General features: G+C 43.1%; 1 protein-coding gene across 2 annotated transcripts in view; it reads right to left on the bottom strand.

Moving 5' to 3' along the window:
- LOC109917579 (phosphorylase b kinase gamma catalytic chain, liver/testis isoform-like) overlaps nt 1-14685 on the bottom strand; it is a 76848-nt gene that overhangs the window by 46555 nt on the left and 15608 nt on the right. For both annotated transcript variants that reach the window (XM_048612650.1, XM_048612651.1), the window contains exons 2-3: nt 11808-11983; nt 4262-4316 (exon numbers count right to left, since the gene is read on the bottom strand). In XM_048612650.1, coding sequence (XP_048468607.1) covers nt 4262-4316; nt 11808-11983 — 231 coding nt within the window. The remainder of the gene's footprint in view (nt 1-4261; nt 4317-11807; nt 11984-14685) is intronic.

Raw genomic sequence — 14685 nt, 5'->3', positions numbered from 1 at the left:
CTGCTTCAAGAAGACCACTATCATTCCAGAGCCAAAGAAAAATGAGGGCAGCATGCCTTAATGACTACTGCTTGGTGGCTCTGATATCCATCATTATGAAGTGCTTTGAAAGGTTAGTAATCGCACATATCAACTCCAGGTTCCCAGATTACCTTGATCCACTACAATTTGCCTACTGTCACAACAGGTTCACGGTGGACACTATTTGTCTGGGCCTACATTCATCCCTGGAACATCTGGATATCAAGGACACCTACATATTTATTGACTTTAGCTCTGCCTTCAACACCATAATTCCAACCAAACTCATCTCCAAACTCCAAGACTAAAGACTCTGCCCCTCGCTTTGCAACTAGATCCTCAACTTCCTGACACACAGACTGTAATCAGTAAGGATAGGTGACAACACTTCCTCCATGATAATCCTCAATATTGTTGCCCCGCAAAGCTGCATACTCAACCCGTTACTATACTCGTTAGACACTCACAACTGTGTGGCCATATTCTGCTCTAACTCCATTTGCAAGTTTGCTGATGACATCACATAGAGGGTATGATCTTAAATAACAACAAGACAGAGTACAGGAAAGAGATGGCGAGCTTAGCGGCATGGTGTAAAGACAATAATCTCTCCCTCAATGGCAGCAAAACGATGGAGCTGATCATCGACTTTAGCAAGCAGAGCGGAGGGCATGGCACGGTCTGTATTGATGGTGCTGAGATGCAGAAAATCAAGAGCTTCAAGTTCCTAGGAGTAAATACCACCAACAATGTGTCCTGGTCCATCTACATCAACGCCACAGTCAAGAAAGCACAACCACATCTCTACTTCCTCAGAAGGCTAAGGAAATTTGGCATGTCCACAATGATTTTTACTAATTATTTTATAGATGCACCAAAGAAAGCATCCGATCCGGATGCATCACAAATTAGTATGACAGCTACTCTGCCCAAGACTGCAAGAAATTACAGAGAATTGTGAATGCAGCCCAGTCCATCAAACAAACCAGCTTTCCATCCATTGATTCCATGTATACTTCCCACTGTCTTGGGAAAGCAGCCAGCATAATTAAAGACCCCTCCCATCCTGGTTATACTCTCTTTCACACTCTTTCATCAGGCAGAAAATACAAAAGTTTGAAAACACCAACCAATAGATTGGGTGGCACAGTGGCTCAGTGGTTAGCACTGCTGCCTCACAGCGCCAGGGACCTGGGTTTGATTCCACCCTCAGGCAACTGTCTGTGTGGAGTTTGCACGTTCTCCCCACATCTGCATGGGTTTCCTCCGGGTGGTCTGGTTTCCTCCCACAGTCCAAAGATGTGCAGGTTAGGTGGATTGGCCATGCTAAATTGCCCGTAGTGTTCAGGGATGTGTAGTTTAGGTGGGATGTCCGAGGGTCGGTGTGGACTTGTTGGGCCGAAGGACCTGCTTCCACACTGTAGGGATTCTATGAAGATTCAAAAACCAGCTTCTTCCCTGCTTTTATCAGATTTTTGAACTTCTCACAGATTAAAGTTGACAGAGTCATAGAGATGTACAGCAAGGAAACAGACCCTTTGGTCCAATTTGTCCGTGCTGATGAGATTAAATTAATCTTGTCCCATTTGCCAGCATTTGACCCATATCCCTTTAAACCCTTCCTATAAACCCTTCCATTCATATAGCCAGATGCCTTTTAAATGTTGTAATTGTACGTCTTTCTCTGGCATCTCATTCCACACACGCACCACCCTCTGAGTGAAAAAGTTGCCCCTTAGGTCCCTTTTAAATCTTTCCCCTCTCACCTGAAATCTACGCCCTCTAGTTTTGGACTCCCCTACCCTGGGGAAAAGACCTTGACTGTTCACCCTATCCATCACCCTCATGATTTTATAAACTTCTACAAGGTAACCCTTTAGCCTCCAATACTCCAGGAAAAATAACTCCAATTATTCAGCCTCTCCCTGTAGCTCCAACCCTAGCAACATCCTTGTAAATTTTTTCTGAACCTTTTAAGTTTCACAGCATTCTTCCTACAGCTTGGAGACCAGAATTGAATGCAGTATTTCAAAAGTGGCCTAACCAATGTCCTATACAGCCACAACATGGCATCCCAACTCCTCTACTCGATGCCCTGACTAAAAATGGCAAGCATACCCAACACCTTCTTCATTATCCTTTCTACCTGTGACTCCACCTTCAAGGAACTACGAACCTGCACTCCATGGTCTCTTTGTTCAGCAACACTCCCTTAGCCCTTACCATTAAATATACGAGTCCTGTCCTGATATGCCTTTCCAAAATGTAGCACCTCACATTTATCTAACTTAAACTCCATCTGCCATTCTTCGGCACATGTGCCCATCTGATCAACATCCTGTTGTACTCAGAGGTAACAATTCGCCAACAACTTTGGTGTCATTTGCAAACTTACTAACCACAGCACCTATATTTACATCCAAACCACTTATATAAATAACAAAAAGCAGTGGAACTCAGCACTGATCCTGGTCACAGGCCTCCAGTCCGAAAGCAACCCTCCACCACCACTCTCTGTCTCCTACCTTCAAGCAAATTTTGTACCCAAATTGGCTAGTTCCCCCTGTATTTCATGTGATCTGACCTTACTAACCAGTCTACCATGTGGAACCGTGTCAAACGCCTTACTGAAGTCCATATAGAAAACATCACTGGTCTGTTTACATCAGTCTTCTTCATCAATTTCTTCAAAAAACTCAATCAAGTTAGTGAATCTTGATTTCCCATGCACAAGGCCATGTTAACTATCCCTAATTAGTTCTTGCCTTTTCAAATACATGTAAATCCTGTCCCTCATAAACCACTCCAATAACTTACCCACCATTGACATTAGTCTCACTGGTCTATAGTTCCAAGATTTTCTTTACCACTTTTCTTAAATAATGGCACTATGTTAGCCATTCTCTGTGTTCCAGCACCTCACCTGTGGTTATCGATGATACAAATATCTCAGCAAGGAGCCCAGCAATCACTTCCCTAGCTTCCCACAAAGTTCTAGGGAACACCTGATCAGGTCCCAGGGATTTATTCACTTTTATGTGTTTCAGACATTCAGCACCTCCTCCTCTGTAATATGAACACTTTTCAGAATGTTGCCATTTATTTCCCCAAATTCTCTAGCTTTCTCTTTCTCTGCACTTTCTCTGTAACCGTGACACTATATTCTGTTCTATTACACTGATGTACTTATGTAAGGTATGATTTGCCTGGATAGCACGTAAAACAATACTTTTCACTGTATTTCACAATAACAAATCAAATTTTAAAAAGCAGGTTATCACAGGATAATAGGGATGTTGTCTCTACAGCTGTATTCAAAAATATTTGCTGAGATCTTAGTAGAATAACTATTCTTGGAGCTCAGTCAGACTTTCATAATGAGGACGTATTGGTGACTGTAACAACAAAATATTTATAAACCTCCCTCCTGTTCACCATTATTATGCTTTCTGACCTTTGGCAGCTCACTTAATCCCCTGAATTTCAAGTTAGTAAGGCCCTTTATTTGGCACTTTATCAAACACTTGCAAGACTCTCCAAAACTTCCAAAATAACTCAATCAGGTTAATTAACGTGATTAGCCTTTGATAAATTTATGTTGGCTATCATCTATTAATGCAATTTTTACTATTAATGTCTTATATAATCATTTCAAACTTTCCCAAAGCCACCATTAGATTGATTGGTCTGTAGCTATGATATTTACAGCCTATTTTGAATAAAAAAACAGAAACATGTGCAACTTGCTGCCCTCTGGACTCTCATAGGGAGGTTTAGAATACTGTGGCCAAAACTTTTCTTTCTTGCTTCATCATCCAAAGATATATCCCCTGCAGACCCAGTGATTTTTCTACTAACTTTTCTTCTTTTCTACCAACTTAGCTTCTCTTTATCTATTTTAACTAGCCCTTTTTTTTAACACCTCCTTGTTCAAGTGGCAGTATCCTCTTCTCCTTTCTTCTGTAATAGTCTTTCGGGTTTTAAGTTGTATTAGCTGCTGTTCTTAATCTTTCTGTCTATTTTATTTCCTTTGTTATTTTTCTCTGTACATTCTGTGTTCTACTTTGTTCTCTGTATATTATGAAACTGACATTTAACATGAGGTTATTTTTACTGTTATATTTTAATCTCTACTTTTAGATTTTTAGAGAGTTCTGGCTTTGAATGCTATTTCTTTCCCCTCCTGCATATGTGTCTTCAGAAAGTGAACCATCTCCTTTGTAACTGCCTCCATACTTACAGATCAAACACCAGGAAGTAGAAGCTTGATGACTCATAGCAATCGTTGAGTGAAACTGTAACAGAAAAGAACAAAAGTGTAATTCACCAGTTTTATTTCTTGAGGAACAAAATACTGAAGATACTGGAAATCCAAATGCAGTAATAGGGGAGTCACAAAAGACCCTGCCTAACTTGCTGAGAATTCTCAGCACTTTTTCTATTCATTATTGATTTTCTTTTTTGCCTCCTGAAATCTCCTTGGATTATGACAATCTGCAGCCCAGGCACAAATTGCAATAGCTACTGCCAACGCCAGTCTCCTCTTCAGCCGCACTGATTATGGCAAGGTTGAGATCGTGAACTTGCCCTCATGCTCTCCAAGTAATATAATCAAGCAGAGTCAGCATGGCTTCACAAAGGGGAAATCATGCCTGACAAATTTATCAGAATTCTTTGAGGTAACAAGTCGAATAGATAAAGGGGAAGCAGTGCATGCAATGTATTTAGATATTCAGAAAGCATAAGGTTATAGATATTACATGTTAGACTACTTAACAAGAGCCCATAGTGTTGGAGTTGGTATATTATCATGGATAGAGGATTGACTAACCAATAGAAGACACGGCGGCACGGTGGCTCAGTGGTTAGTACTGCTGCCTCACAGCACCAGGGACCTGGGTTTGATTCTACCCTCAGGCGACTGTTTGTGTGGAGTTTGCACATTCTCCCTGTGTCTGTGTGGGTTTCCTTCGGGTCCTTCGGTTTCCTCCCACAGTCCAAAGATGTGCAGGTTAGGTGGATTGGCCATGCTAAATTGCCCATAGTGTTCAGGGATGTGTAGCATAGGTGGGTTATAGGGGGATGGGTCTGGATGGGATGCTCCAAGGGTCGGTGTGGACTTGTTGGGCCGAAGGGCCTGTTTCCACACTGTAGGGATTCTATGATTCTATGAGTTGGGATAAGGGGAGCGTTTTCAGGCAGGCAATGGAGTACCACAGTGATTATTTCCGATACATAAATGACCGGGATGAGGAAAATAAATGTACTATGGCCAAATTTACACATGACACCAAAGGCAAGTGATGAGGATGACACAAAAAAAACTGCAGAAGGATATAGACACATTAATCATGTGGGCAAAAACTTGGCATACTGAAAATAATATGCAAAAATATGTGGTTATACACGTTGACAGGAAGAACAGGAGAGTTGAATATTATTTAAATGGAGAAAGACCGCAGATAGTTGCAGCACCCAGGTATCTGGGAGTCCTTGAGACTGAATCACAAAATGCAATCATTCAAGTTTAGCATGAAGGCCAAGAGAATGTTGGATTTTATTTCAATGGAAATAAAGTATAAAAGCAGGGAGGTCTTGCTGAAAGGATGTTGTTAAACTAGAAAGGGTGCAGAAAAGATTTACAAGGATGTTGCCAGGACTGGAGGGTTTGAGCTAAAGGGAGAGGCTGAATGGACTGCAGCTTTCTCCCCCCGAACGTCAGAGGCTAAAGCGGTGACCTTATTGAGGTTTATAAAATCATGAGGTGAATAGCCAAGGTTTTTTACCTAGGGTTGGGGAATCCAAAACTAGACAGCATTGGTTTAAGGCGAGAGGGGAAAGATCTAAAAGGGACCTAAGGGGCAACTTTTTTTACGCAGAGGGTGGTGCGTGTTTGGAATGAGCTGCCGGACGCAGTGGTGGAGGCTGGTGTTTAAAAGTCATCTGGATGAGTAAATGAATAGGAAGAGTTCAGAGGGTTTTGGGCCAAATGCTGGCAATTGGACAAAATCAAATTGGGATGTCAGGTTGACACAAACGAGTTGGACAACTCTATGACTCCACACAAGGCAACTGTAGGACTACAACGGGGCTCTTGCAAACTGTTTTGGTCCTCTTATCTAAGGGAAAAAAATACATTAATTAGAGAAGGTGTATTAGACTGATCCTGGGTTTGGAGGGACTGCCTTATGAGGAGAGGTTGTGTAGGTTGGGCCTGGTCTCATGAGAGTTTAGAAGAATGAGAAGTGACATTATTGAAACATACAACATTCCTATGGGACTTGACAGCATAGATGTGGAGAGGTTGCTTCCCCTTGTGGGACAGTCCAGGACTAAAGATCACAATCTCATGATATGAGGTCATCCATGTAAAACAGTGATGAGGAAGTATTTCTTCTCTCAGAGCATAGAGAATCTGTGAAATTCTTTTTGCAGAGGGTTCTAGAGGCTAGATCATAAGGGAATTAAGGGCTTTGAGGAAAGATAGGAAAGTGGAGATGAGAATAATCAGGTCAGCTGTGATTTTGTTGAATAGCAGAGCAGACTCAATGGGCTGAATGACCTACTTCTGTTCCTATGTCTTATGGTCTAATAAGAGTCCCAAAGCTTATGTATTCACCTTTCACAATATAGTCGACTTGTTCTGTGGGCTTAAATTCCCTTAATGTTATGCATATTGAGCTGCAGAACTAGAAGGGAGTTTTTACCTTTTACTCAATCACAATAAAAATTATGATGCATGTGATGAAAGGAACTGCTAAGGTAAACATTTTATGGATTATTTGTCAGATTTCAAAGGAATTTTTCAGTTCTGATACCCATTATATATAAATCTATGCTTAGCTTTGCAAAGTACACAATTTCCCACTCTGTGCCTGCAGCATCACCAGCATTTATCAATCAGAGAAATTACAGCATGTTTGGATCACTGGATGCAATTTCTAAAAAGAAATTCTGACATGTAAATATTGTTGGCTGGGTAAACATTTGTTGCCCAACCCTAACTGCCCTGGAGAAGATGGTAGTGAGTCACCATCTTGAATTGCTGCAGTCCATGTGGTGAAGGGAATTGGAGGATACTCCAATGCATCTGCTGACCTTGCCCTTCAAGTTGTTGTTTGTTTGGAAGGTGCTGTCAAAGGTGCCTTGGCGAATTTCTGCATTGCATCTTGTAGATGGTACATGTTGTTGCCATTGATGGGAAAGAATGAATGTTGAAGATTTTGGATGGAATGTCAATCTAACAGGCTTTTTTTCTTGGATGGTATCTTCTTGAATGTTGCTGAAGCTGCACGCATCCAGGAAACTGAAGAATATTCCATCACAATTGTGCTTGGAGATGGGGGACAGGCTTTGGAGAGTCAAGAGTGAGTTACCCACTTTACTCTGATCTCCTCTTACAGCCTAAGTATGGCTGAATAAGAGTAACTTCTGGGATGCTGTGGAGGATTCAACACTGGTAATGCCACTGAATGTCAAGTTGTGATGGTTAAATTTTCACTTGTTGGAGATGGCCATTTTCTGGCACTTATGTATGTTTACCTGGTATTTATCAAGTAGCATTCACCTGGATGCTGTCCAGGTCTTGCTGCGTATGCATGTAGACTGCTAAGGAGCTGCAAATGGCACTTAACAAGGGAAACACCATCTTCCCATGCAGTCTGTTGAGCTTTAAGAATTTTATATATTTCAATGAGGTGTCCTCTAATTTTCTAAACTCCAGTCAATATGGATCTAATCTCTCCTCATTTGACAGAAGTGCCAACCCAGGAATCAGTCTGGTAGGTTAACTGCAGGTTGCCTTGCTATGACAGGCATTGTTACAGATACTTTGAGGAATCCTTTCAGATCCTACATTGTTCTGCCTGCAATTGCATAATCTAACCTAGTAGGCAGTTCTTATTACAACTGTTTGTGTGGTGTTTCCACATTCTCGTCGTGTCTGCGTGAATTTCTGCCAGGTGTTCCAGTTTCCTTCCACAGTCCAAAGATGTGCAGGCTAGGTGGATTGGCCATGCTAAATTGCCTATAGTGTCGAGAGATGTGTAGGTTAGGTGGGTTAGCCATGGGAAATGCAGGGTTACAGGAAACAAGGTAGGGGTTGGGATGCTTTTCAGAGGTTCAGTGTGGACTTGTTGCACCGAATGGCCTGTTTCCACACTGTAAAGATTCTTTTAAAAAAATTAACCCTTTCAGACCCGAAAATCCCCAAGCGTTGAAACACCCACAGTAATACAGCAATGCCCTTGGACTGAGATGATTGGCCTCCAGCAACCAAGGGAATATGTTCTCCTTGATTCCCATTGACTTCAGTTGCACTATGGCACCTTGATGAACTTCCTCAGCTAAATGGCAGAGTCCAAATTTCTCTACACTTATCATGGGTAGATCCTGAAAATCTTTTTCCCATGGCAGACATATCTGGACGAGCACAGTAGGCTGTGGAGCAAGTGCAGATAAGTGGGATTAGTATAATTTTGAGACAGTAGGAACTGCCGATGCTGGAGAATCTGAGATAACAAGGTGTAGAGCTGGATGAACACAGCAGGCCAAGCAGCATCAGAGGAGCAGGAAAGCTGACGTTTTGGGCCTAGACCCTTCTTCAGAAATGGGGGAGGGGAAGGGGGTTCTGAAATAAATAGGGAGAGACGGGGAGGCGGATAGAAGATGGATAAAGGAACAGATAGGTGGAGAGGAGACGGACAGGTCCGGGAGGCAGGGATGGAGCCAGTAAAGGTGGGTGTAGGTGGGGAGTTGGGATGGGGGTTGGTCAGTCAAGGGAAGACAGACAGATCAAGGAGGCGGGGATGAGCTGGAGTGGTTTTGGGATGAGGTCGGGGGTGGGGACGAGCTGGGCTGGTTATGGGATGAGGTCAGAGGTGGGGAGATTTTGAAGCTTATGAAGTTGACATTGATGCCATTGGGCTGCAGGTTTCCTAAGCGAAATATGAGTTGCTGTTCCTGCAACCTTCGGGTGGCATCATTGTGGCACTGGAGGCGGCCCAGGATGGACATGTCGTCCAAGGAATGGGAGGGGGAGTTGAAGTGGTTCGCGACTGGGAGGTGCAGTCGTTTGTCGCGAACCGAGCGTATATGTTCCACAAAGCAGTCTCCAAGCCTCTGCTTGGTTTCCCCGATGTAGAGGAGGCCACATCAGGAACAGCAAATAAAGTATACCACATTAGCGAATGCGCAGGTGAACATCTGTTTAATGTGAAAGGTTTTCTTGAGGCCTGGGATAGGGGTGAGGGGGGAGGTGTAGGGGCAGGTGTAGCACTTCCTGCGGTTGCAGGGAAAAGTGCCAAGGGTGGTGGGGCTAGTGGGGAGTGTGGAGCGAACAAGGGACTCACGGAGAGCACGGTCCCTCCGGAAGGCAGATAAGGGTGGAGAGGGAAAAATGTCCTTGGTAGTGGGGTCAGATTGCAGGTGGCGGAAGTGGCGGAGGATGATGCGTTGAATCCGGAGGTCAGTGGGGTGGTACGTGAGGACGAGGGAGATTCTGTTTTGGTTGTTATTGCGGGGAGGGGGTGTGAAGGATGAGTTGCGGGAAACGACAGAGAGGCGGTCGAGGGCGTTTTTGACCACTGTGGAGGGGAAATTGCGGTCCTTGAAAAACGAGGACATCTGGGATGTCCGGGAGTGGAATGCCTCATCTTGGGAGCAGATGCGGCAGGACGAAGGAATTGGGAATAGGGGACGGCATTCTTGCAGGAAGTTGGGTGAGAGGAGGTGTATTCTAGGTAGCTGTGGGAGTTGGTGGACTTGAAATAGATATCGGTTTCTAGATGGTTGCCAGAGATGGAAACAGAGAGGTTCAGCAAGGAGAGAGAGGTATCAGAGATGGTCCAGGTGAACTTGAGGTTGGGGTGGAAGGTGTTAGTGAAGTGGATGAACTGGTCAAGCTCCTCGTGGGAGCACGAGGCGGCGCTGATACAGTCATCAATGTAACGGAGGAAGAGGAGGGGGATGGGGCCAGTGTAGCTTTGGAAGAGGAACTGTTCCACATATCCTACAAAAAGGCAGGCATAGCTTGGGCCCATGCGGGTACCCATGGCACCCCCTTTGTCTGTAGGACAAAGCTATACTTTTTAATTCAATTTTAGTGGTACGTGTGTATTTGTGAACTTATAGAGTAAAACTTACAGAGAATAGGATGTGATCCCCATCACGAGGGCTGAAAGGGCAACTAAAGTGGTGACTTTGGTAAGATACAGCAAGAAAAACTGCTCAGTCTTGTAGCGAGAAATACTCCACCAAAATTTATGCAACTTGCACTTAGTCAAAAAATAGTAATATCCCATCTCTGTCACTCATTGAACATAACATAGACAGTGCAACACAGGAAACAGGCCCTTCGGCCCACTAGGTCTGTGCTGACCATGATGCCATTCTAAAATAATCCCATCTAGATGCATATCCCACTTTTGTTTATATTTCTGTCTAAATGCCTTTTAAAAAGGACAACAGCAACCTTATCATCCTCTTCAATAATTTAATTTTAAACACCAGGATTCGGTCATAGAAACACAAGCATTGTCGATACAACCTGCCCTCCCACATGAACCCTAAAACAGGACATCAGAATAAATCAAAGAATTGGACATTGATGAAGTTATATATACTATTATATGAGATATTGCAGGCTGCAATATTAGCACAAAGAATGACAATTTCAGTAACTTTAAAAAGGCAAAGGGGTCAGAAAAGCAACTGAAATAACAATGCAGCTTTTAACATTCAACTTTTAACTGAAATTCCCTCCCTAAGGGCATTGTGGGTCTACCGTCAGCACCTGGACTGCAGGGGTTGAAGAGGGCAGTTCATCTTCACCTTCTCAAGGACAACTAGAGATGGGCAACCAGTGACACCCACGTCTCACAAATGAATAATAAGAAAACTTGCAAACACAAGATGTAGTTGGATGAATTTCAGTTAGGGATTGCTACTTTAGGAATAGCAACTTTGTTGATCAGATACAAAACAACAGAGATTACACTGGGCTGAACATGATGTTTTATTTAATTATGAACAGTTTTCTGTAAATAACTACAACACAGACATGAATAACCTGCTTCCCTGCTGCTAGTCTTTATCCTCCACATCGTCCCACATCCACTCGATTACTTTCAATCCAGCTATTCTCTACATATATATCAGTGCTTTTACATCAGATCATGGATTTCCTCAACTAGGCCATCACCTCTCCAATTGTATGTCCAAATTTAAACTATTAGATCAGTTTTAAGCTGACCTATAGAACAAAATGGAGTTTGTTCCAATTTGAAGATGGGGTTTAGTCACCTCAAATACTATGGTGAGCTACTCCCAGTGAGGTCCTCTACTTAGAGTGCATTCTGTGCCTTTGCCACCCTCACTGCTTCCTCTAAGTGTTGTTCAATATGGAGGAGTACTGATTTATCAGGCCAGGAGGTGGGGGTTGGGGGTACATGGTAATTAGCAGGAGGTTTACTTGTCCATGTTTGACCTGATGATATGAGACCTGATGGAATCCAAAATCAATGTTGTGAACTCCAGGGACCACTCCCACCTGAGTATATGCCACCTTTGCTGGGTCTGTCCTGCTGGTGATGAATTATGTCATATTGGCTGGCGGGTGTGATCCTATGTCACACTTTTGCTTACTAATCTTTAGAACAGCTGTCACAACTTTGGCACTTATCCCCAGATGTAAATGCTTGCCACGTCTGCTGTCTATGATCATAGTCTCTACTCAATTCTTCAATGGCTGTTCATTATTTCAGATTTAGCCTGGATGACTTACTCACTTATATGTGGGTGCCCTGAGACCTGCTTAAGGATGCTGATTTCCTGTGCAGTGGATGTACAAATCTCTTCCAGTTCCTCTGGAGTCAGATGCTCAGATGTGATGTCAATAACCTTTACAGCATATTCTATTTCTGTCTTCCTCTCGATACAGCGCCTGACAATACTGCTAACACCCCTGGGAAGAGATGGAAAAGAACAGTAAATAAACTAGAGATTGACTTAGTCCAAGTTTTTAGCTGAGGACTCATAGTAATTGTCCGAATCTGTAAATGGACTAGATCAAGAACAGCACAACTAGAGAAGGCAGGAGAATAAGATTAAGAAACATATCAACCATGATTGAACAGCAGAGCAGATTCGATGAGTTGAATATTGCAGGTAGTATGCACTGCTGCTACTGAGTGTCGGTGGTGGAGGGAGTGGATGCTTGTGGATGTGGTGCCAATCAAGTGGGCTGCTTTGTCCTGGACGGTGTTAAACTTCTTGAGTGTTGTTGGAGCTGCACTCATCCAGTTAAGTGGAGAGTATTCCATCATACTCCTGACTTGTGCCTTGTAGACGGTGGACAGGCTTTGGAGAGTCAGGAGATGAGTTACTTGTTGCAGTATTCCTAGCCTCTGACCTGTTTTTATAGCCACTGTGTTTATGTGACATGTTCATGTCAATAATAACCCCCTGCATGTGGAGTACTCAGTGATACTAATACCACTGAAGGATTAGAATGTCTGTTATTGGTGACAGTCTTAGCCTGGCATTTGTGTGACACAAATGTTACATCCCAATTGTCAGCCCAAGCCTGGATATTGTTCAGATCTTGTCACATTTGAACATGGGGGATTGCTTCAGTATCTGAGAAGTTGCGAGTGGTGCTAAACATTGTGCAATTATTGGTGAACATCCCCACTTCTGACCCTATGATGGAGGGAAGGTCATTGATAAAACAGCTCAAAATGGTTGGGGCTAGGACACTACCCTGAGGTCTCCTGAACAGATGTCCTGGAGCTGCGATGATGACTGACCTCCAACAACCACAACCATCTTCCTATGTGCCAGGTTTGACTTTCTTGATTCTTTTATGAGCAGTAACATTTTCATCCTATCCACTGTATCCAGCCCGCTTATGATTCTGAAGATGCCTTCTCCTCTCCAAGGAGAAAGTCCAAACTTCTTCACCCTATCCTTGTAACCACATCCCTGGGACCACCCTTGCAAATTGCTTCGACACTCTCCGCGATGCATTCACAACCTTGTGTTGCCCAGAATTGTACACAATACTCCAGCTGAAGTCTTACAACTGTCTTGTGCAAATTCAACATCATCTTCTTGCTCTTGTACTCTATACCCCGATTATTGAAGCCTAGACATTGTATGCTTTATTAACTGTTCTCTTTACCTGTTCTGTTACCTTCAATGATCTACACACATCAACACCTATGTTCCTTTGCTCCTGCAGCTGCTTTAGAATTGTACCACCTATTTTGTCTTTCAATGCTCTTCCTACCAAAATGCATAACCTCAAACTTCAATGCATTAAACCTCCTCCGCCACCTATTTACCCACTGTACCAAATTATCACCTTGTGGCGTTCTCCATTGTTCTCTTCACAGTTTAAACTTCTTCCAAGCTGTATCTGCAACCTTTGAAATTTTCCCTGCACGCCAAGATGTGGACTATTAATATATATAAAGAAAAGCAAGAGTCCCAATCACAACCCCATGGAAATCCACTATAAACCATCCTCCAGCCCAAAAATATCCACTGACCATTCTTCTCTGTTTCCTATCACTCAAAACAATTTTGTATGCACATTGCTAACCATTGCCTTTCCTGACAGGTCTGTTGTGTGGCACAATAACAGAAGTTTGGAAGTCCATGTATACCACATCAATGGTGCTCCCTTCATTGAATCTTCCTGTTACCTCCTCAGCAAGTCATTTAAACATGATTTCCCTTTAGAAATCCATGCTGAAACTTCCTAATCAACCCACCATTTTCCTTGTGACTACTAATTCTATATCAAATAATTATTTCTAGAAACTTCCCCACCATGATGTTGTACTGACTGCTCTGTAATTGCCTGGGTTATCCTTACAACCTTTCTTGAACAGGCCGTAATGCTTGCAATTCTCCAGTTTTTTGGCTCCTCCCCGAGTCCAGGGAGGATGAAAGATTGTGGCCAGTGCCCGCAATGTCTATTCTTACTTGAATACATCTCTTCCCATCCAGTGCCTTGTCAACTTTAAGTACAAACAATCTATCCAACACTTCACTATCAAATTTGAACCTTTTCAGAGGTGCGACTCTGAATTGCAGTTTTCTCCTCTGCCACCATGGCCATGTATTGTCAATTCCTAATTGTTCTTGAGAAGGTGGTAGTGAGCTGTCTTCTTGAACCACTGCAGTCCATTTGGTCCAAGGATATCCACAGTGCTGTTAGGGAAAGGTTTCCAGGAATTTGATCACTGACAGTGAAGGAATAATGAATCTTCCCAAGTCAGAATGGTGAATGGAAAGGAAACTGCAGGTAGTGATTATATACTTCTCTTAGTGACCATGGTACCATGTATGTTCTGCCTTTGTCCTTCTAGATGCGAGGTGGTTTCTAAGGAGTCTTAATGACCTCATATTCAGAACCTTTATTTCTGGTCCACTTTTGGGCTTATCTATCATTAATTTAAACCTTACCTCCAACCATTTCACATCTACCTCTTGCCTGCCTTCATTGCCTAAAATTAGGTTCAGCATTGCCCCCCTCTATTGTAGGACTTCCGATATGCTGCCTCTCAAAGATCTCTGGACACATTTAAGGGATTCATACACGTAATCATAGAATCCCTACAGTGTGGAAACAGGCCCTTCAGCCCAACAAGCCCACAC

Source organism: Rhincodon typus, chromosome 26, assembly GCF_021869965.1.
Source record: "Rhincodon typus isolate 14 chromosome 26, sRhiTyp1.1, whole genome shotgun sequence".
Classification (NCBI taxonomy): domain Eukaryota; kingdom Metazoa; phylum Chordata; class Chondrichthyes; order Orectolobiformes; family Rhincodontidae; genus Rhincodon; species Rhincodon typus.
This window is presented reverse-complemented; position numbering and strand designations above follow the sequence as displayed.